The 7,162-nt window shown below is 32.3% G+C and overlaps 1 protein-coding gene across 2 annotated transcripts in view; it reads right to left on the minus strand.

Annotated features, from left to right (window-relative positions):
• Nucleotides 1-103: 103 nt before the first annotated feature.
• Nucleotides 104-7,162, minus strand: part of LOC108370785 (uncharacterized) — a 43,189-nt gene continuing 36,130 nt past the window's right edge. Inside the window, exon 3 of one of the 2 annotated variants that reach the window (XM_017626187.1) lies at nt 104-896. In XM_017626187.1, the coding sequence (XP_017481676.1) occupies nt 470-896 (427 nt within the window). In that variant the 3' untranslated portion in view covers nt 104-469. The remainder of the gene's footprint in view (nt 897-7,162) is intronic. The other variant, XM_017626189.1, reaches the window with a different exon arrangement.

Genomic DNA, 7,162 nt, shown 5'->3' on the forward strand with positions numbered 1-7,162 from the left:
TGCAATTCGATTCGGAATTTGGCTCGAAAAACCAAGGCATATTGAACAGGTAGTAGCAGCAGAACAGCTGATTTGATTTTTTTTTTCAAATTATTTCATCTCTAAAATGTCAAATATTCGGCCTTATCGCGAATTTCCCGTGAACTAATATTCCCAAAAATTATAAAGCAAAACAATAACAATTTTTCCCAATTTGTTATTATTTTACCTGTAAAATTATGGCAACGATTTATTCACAAGGAGTTGGCAATAGGGCTGATTGTTATTTTTTTCCAAAAAAAAATTATATTGTCGAAATTTATTTGCTTGTGAAACCTTTTTTCAGCAGCTTTTGCAACACTGTTTTTGGGCCTTGCAAAAAATTCGCATACATTTTAAAATTTTTATATATTTTTTTGACACTTTAGATACCAGAAGAAGCAATAACAAAATATGTACACGTAAATGTTGTTTTTGCTTTAATGCTATACTACCTGATTCCTATACCTTGGCTGAAACAAATTTGAATGAACCTCGAAAAAACTGTCGCTATAACGCAACTTACATGTGGTATTCCCCGTCCATCCATTCGGTTGCCCATCTCATCGATGGGTCCCGTCCAACAGCACACACTCAACCGATGCGTCACATAACCGATAATTATCATGATCACCATTAGCAGTCCCACGCCCAGCACAAACACCAACCATGGACTGTTGGGCATATTTTGTAGATTCTTTTCCAGTTGTAATGCGAAAAGTATTAACACCGGTACCGCAACAACACCAACTAATATATCGACAATATGGCGGCGATCATTGCTGCCATTGGCAAGATCATTGTTGTTGCTGTTGATCATGTTGCTCAAGCTGGTGGTGGAGCGCACCGTGTTGATGCTATGAGCGTGCAGGGCCATCCTGAAAGAGAATAAAAGTGAAAATTGTTAGTGAATAAGAAAAAGCGACAGAAAAATGAAATGTTAGGAAGGATTATGTATTCTCTAAAATTAGATAATATTAAAACATAAATCTACCAAAAATTTAAAACATTCTTACAAACCATTTTGTTACTGGAGTGTTTTCGAATCATATTACAAAACATACTTTTTGAAGAATAATTCCCAAACTTTCTAAAATTTTTGTGAAAATTTTTTAGTAAAAATTTTGGAATTACAATATTTTCGACCTCACTTAGAGGCCTATTCTGAACATCACCGAACAATTTGTAAGCGAAAATTTTATTAACAAAAGTTCCCTTTTTAACTTTATTTATCGGTTACACATTTTTTATTGTTAGCAGTCACTTTAAAAGTTGCTGTTAAATAGTATAAAGTCAAGATTTTTCATTTTGGCAGTCTAAGCACCAAAAGTCTTTAGTCAACGTGAAAAGAAGTTGCGTCAGGAAAATTTTTGAATTTTGTCGGAATATTTTCTCATTCAGGTTTTGTTTCTCTATCTGCAATTTTCACAAAAACTACTTTGCGATCTTAGAACCCTTGTGGGACTTATCTGACATCAGCGATTTTAATTCTGACTTTGCAAGTTAATAGCAAATTCCTCTGTCAGGCGTTATACAAGGTCAGCATTAATATCACCGATGACAGTTAAGTTTTAGGTGGATTTTTGTGAAAAGTGCAGATAGAGGGTATTCGAATATAAGCCGGACGGACCGTATCCCAACCTGGAGGCAGGTGTGGTAGAGGGGTGTTCTGTTCTGTGGCGGGAGCACTGCATCAAAACTAGGTTCCGGCTTTCGGACCACTGCACTGCCTTTCAGGCGGAAATATCTCGATCAAGTTATCATCCAATTAATCCTCAATTTCATTGGCAGTCATTAGAGGACTCACAAAGACCAAATAGGATCATAGTATCACCAGGTGCTATAGCAGAGGTACACGCATATACATATTAAATTGATTAAAGTTCACATGCAAATATATACATAAATCTATATTTGTTTGGTGTCAACAAAATGCAAGCCAGCAATTGCGGTATTTATTGAGATACGTACCACCTAAATGCGCACTTGTATACCTTTTATTTACATTACTCATTATCTTATTATTTTAACTGTCATATTTACCAGTAGTAAACATTAATTAAATATTCTGAACAGTCATTGTGGTTTGCATAAAAATCTTACAATATACATACACACATATACATATATACTTTATATAAGTATTTCCCCTTAACTATTTTTGGCTTGTAATGAGCTGCACGTTTTATATGCTTAGATAGTAAATAGTATTTAGTTGCACAATGCCTACGGTGACCATCCGTCCTTTATTTTAAAGGACAGTCCTTTATTTTAATCCCCTGTCCTTTATAATTTTTTTCAAAATAAAGGACGAATTTTGTCCTTTATTTCTTAAACTGTCCTTTAAATCAGCTCTGCATTTTTCAGAGTTGATAAATTTTTAAACGCAGAATATGCAAAATAAAGATGTCCCTTATAAAATGTAATGAAAACCTTCGCCAGTTTGTTTCGCACCCCACTTAAGGGTTTCTATTTAATTGGTAATCTTTGTACAATCTATAAAGCACAGGGAAAGTTGTGCCCAGGATCGTGTTGCACGCGGAGTTTCGAGAACAATAAACCCCCTGCTGCACAGTGGTTCAAAACTGGCATTTAGTGTTCGTAATTCACTGGCGCCTTCATTTTTCACTTAATATGATTAATTTTTATTTTTTTATGAAAGCTTACGATATTTTCAAGATACCAGTTGAGCCTGATTTCTGAACTTTTATTTGATTATATAAAATTTTTTAGAGCAAAATTCAGATAAAGTAGCAATTTTGAAGAAAATGTATTCTCCTGTTCAAGTCATTTATTAACTAGTTGAAAACAATTATATGGTTCTCAAAAAAAAAAAAATACACAAAAAAAATTTGGAAATGTTATAAAAAAATTTTCACCGAAATAAATATTTTTTTGGTTTTTAGTAAAAATTGGTTGAAAAATGAAGGCTTCGGTGCATTATGAACATTAAATTCCAATTTTGAACCACTGTGTGCTGGCTTCGTCGTGCAGTATGAATTATGGTAAACGCATTTTGGTAGCAAAGGATTGCGAAGCCTTTTTGAAAAAAGTCCTTTATTTTACGTTAGTTAATATGGTCACCGTAACAATGCCGCATGACCGAGCACGAGCAGCCGAGTGGCGGTGTTTATTCCAAATTTATTTGCATTTGTTGATATGGGAATTTGTTGTTGCGGTTTATGCATTGTTTTTCTCTGCTCTCAGTTGAGTCAGCTACACGTTGCACTTATCAATGTTTAATGCCGTTATTGTGAATTTTATCTGTTAAAAACAATTATTGTTTTTGTTTACGCCAAAATGTAGAATGCGATTTTATTTACTATCATTAGCCTTTTACATACATTCATATGTGCATACATATATACATAGGTACTAGAGTTTTACGCCACCGCCGCCCTTTTTTATCATTCTTCACACGCTGCCGCCAAGTTACGAAAATATCGGCGCGGCGGCGGCGTTCGGCGCCTAAGGAGTTTTGTATAAAATTTTAATGATGTATGCACATTGAAATAGTTATATCGTTTGAAGGAAATACTACTCGTATAAATAACGCTATTTTACGAAATGAAAATTACATTTTTTAAGAAGATTTTTTATTACCTGCTTTGGGCCACTGAATAAAAATATGATCTCCTTTTTTTCAAAAAACAAAAAAAAAAAAACTAATTCAGAAAAAACATAGGAAACATGTTTTTCGATCGAAAGCTTTTTTATTACAGTTAAATTAGAGTCGAGCACTGGTAATATGACGATTTTTTAATTTAATTTAAGTTAATTTTTTTCAATACTTCTTTTTTATATACTACAACAACAAGAAAGTCATCAAACATCAAAAACTTTACCGGTAATATCTCAGAAAGCAGTTTTAACAGAACTGCCCCTCTTCCATAATAGCCTATTTCCACTAAAGGTTTAACTGCAGTTTAGAGCTCAGATAAGCTCCAAGAATTCCAACATGAGGTAATCGGCAAGGTTTCTTTCTTAATATTTGCTTTTTTCTTCTCGTTTGCTTCTTAACTTAATAAGAAGAATTACCCTCTTTGAGTTGTAATCTCCTTATTGCAATAGGCATAAACTGCAGTTAAGGCTTGGTGGAAATCAACTATAACTCCTCAAAATATTGGAGGTAAAACAAAAACAAGTTGATTTTTCTTGTGTATTTTTTTCTGTAATAAAAGGTTGGATATTTTTTAAACAGACTTTTAATAAAAAGCAAAACCTTTTCTTGCGAATTTTTACATTCGTTAGTTATATTATTCTTGGATCCCACAGACGTATGCAAGTAATAGGTGGCTGTGTGAAAATTACGTTTTCTACACAGGGTTAAAGTTCCCACTTTTTTGGTAAAAATTTGTATTATTTTTCATTACATTCGGTTAACCTTAGAAAAATTTGGCGCTTAATATTTTAGTTTAAATTTAACATCTTTTAAAAAGAGGGTAAAAAAAGCCCGTTCTGTTGGGAGTTGATGGGTTAAACTGTTGGAAAAAAGTAGACCAGCCGCAATCAATAAGCCGAAAAAATAACGGTAGATAAGATTATTACAAAAATTTATTAATATCGACATAAATTACTACAATAACTTAACTTTTTAATTCTTATTACTTCTTTAAATTAAAATAGTACATACGGATCTGTAGAGAACATAGAGGACCATGTATGTATGTATACATACAGGATAGCTCCACTGCGGCTTTAATAAGTATAAGCGTGGGCCGAAAATCCGCTTTTTTAGAATCTTGATTGGTAATAGCAAAAATACGGTTCATAATCTTCTAGAAACAATCTGTGTGAAAGATGAAAAATTTTTGGATAATATCTTAGGCTCGCCCAAGTCAAGTGTTAAAAAAAAAATGTTTCTTAGCCTATTTCGATTCTCTACAATAAAAGTCTATATACCTAATTACTTATGTGGTACTAATACTTTCGAAAATACTTGCGATTTTAGTAAAAAAAAAATATTAATTAATGTGTTTATTAATTTTTATTTTTTGAGCACATTGAACTTTGATGGACTTGGACGAGCCTAAGATATTGATCAAAAATTGTCATCTTTCACATAGATTCTTTTTAGAGCATAGTGAACCATATTTTTGCTAGTACCAATCAAAATTCTAAAAAAGCGGATTTTCGGCACACGCTAGTAAGTATTGCAAATCATAGAAACACCGGGTATTTTTCAATGAATTTTTATAGTAAATAAAACACTTCAACAAACTTAGTGCCACTTGGAAGCATCAGTAATGGAATCTATGTAATATATATTATTTGCTGATAAAACATTTTGCTAGTAAATGTGATAAATGTTTTTTTTTATTTTTATAGATAACACTGTCCAGCAATTTCAAGGTCTTTGTTTGAGTGGCATGATTCCAACTCAGGATGACAGACCTAGACCCATATAGTAAAACCTCCAAATATTTTTGCAGGTTTTTAGATTAAGTGGAAAAAAGGGTTAACAGTGAAATCAGAGCGAAAGATTGTGTTTAGGTAGATATAGTGAAATTTCACCGGAAATAATTTTGTTGAAAATTTTAATCCACGGAATCACGGAAGCGTCGTTTTACCCCCTTTTTTCGGAAAATGTGAATAAAATGGCATTTCAGAGGTCGCTAGGGGGTTAAAATTTTCCAGAAAATTATTCCCCAAAAAATTTCTTTAGGGGTATTCTCAAACTCTATACAAGGAACGTAAAAGTTCACAAAAACAAATATCTGCCCTTGAATTATGCAATGCCCGAAGCTCTGCCCGCGGGGCTTAACGATATGATTTCAAATGCAACAAAAAATAAAATAAATTATATAAATAAACAAGTAATTTTTAGCAAAACAAACCGACTTCAACTCTCATATAAAGAAAAAAAATATATATATATATATCTCATGATCCACTGACCGGATCTTAACTAGATTAGTATGGGACCACCTCTGAGACACTACCTTATCGAAATCGGTTGACGTGGTCCAAAGTTATGCGGTAACATACATAAAAAATAAAAAAATAATAAAAAAAAAATATTCCGACGAACCTCCTCCTTTTTTGGAAGTCGGTTAAAAAGGAGTTGATGGTCTCGAGATTTCAGAACATGATCAACATGTCGAATTTCGACTACATTGGGGATTTCAATAAAAAAATCAAAAATATATCCGAAATTAAACTTTCTTTAGCCTCTCTTGCTTGGCACCCATACTAAAATATTTAATTTTACTTTTTAATGAAATAAATTTTGAATTTCTAAACAGGTGGCAATCCATTTCGGAAATATTTTCAAAATAAAATTCCTTAAACCTCTAACGTTTGATACATATGAATATTTCATTAAGTTGAATTTAAGTTTCTAAACAGGTGGCAACTCTCTGCAAGAATATGTTCAAAACAAAGCTTCCTTAAACCTCTCTCGCGTTTGGTACCTATATAAAAATATTTTATTTAACTTGTTATTTAAATTGATTTTAATTTTTTGAGCAGGTGGCAATCCTCTTCAAAAATACTTTTGAAATAAAGCTCTCTCGAGCCTTTCACGTTTGGCATCCATATTTTGGATTGTTTGAAATTTTAAACGTATGAATAATTCAACGGATCGTATTCTACTTGGTATTTTCTATGGAAAGTTTCTGGAAAAAAAATTTTCAAAGGCTCTACACATACTTCAATTTCTAAAGTAAAACAAAAACTGTTTGAAGGATTATAAAAATATTTTGGAGTGGGCTTGCCACCTTTCTAGAAAGCTATAATTACGTTTAGTAAAAAAAAAAAATGTATGCTTGAACAAGCTTTAACACTAACATATCCTTAAGTAGGGTTGCCTATCTATCAATTAAGGCAATCATTTTTATTATTCAAACCAATAAAATCAAATTTAATTGAAAAACTTTAAGTGGATTTAAATAAAATTGATAAATAGATTTTAAGAATTATTTCAAAATTTAACTTCTTATTAGCCTGCAAATTGCTACACTTGCCGTAACCAGAGTCTACCTCGAGGAGTTCACCAGAATAAAACACCCCACATTTTTTATTTATTTTTATACCCGAGCGCACTTGTGCACAAGGGTATATTAATTTTGTTCACATAACGGTTGTTTGTAACAGCCAAAACGAATCGAGATAGATATAGACAAATGTATACATAAATGATCAG

Source organism: Rhagoletis zephyria, unplaced genomic scaffold (assembly GCF_001687245.7).
Source record: "Rhagoletis zephyria isolate East Lansing unplaced genomic scaffold, Rhagoletis_zephyria_1.1 Rzeph_scaffold_04478, whole genome shotgun sequence".
Taxonomy (NCBI): domain Eukaryota; kingdom Metazoa; phylum Arthropoda; class Insecta; order Diptera; family Tephritidae; genus Rhagoletis; species Rhagoletis zephyria.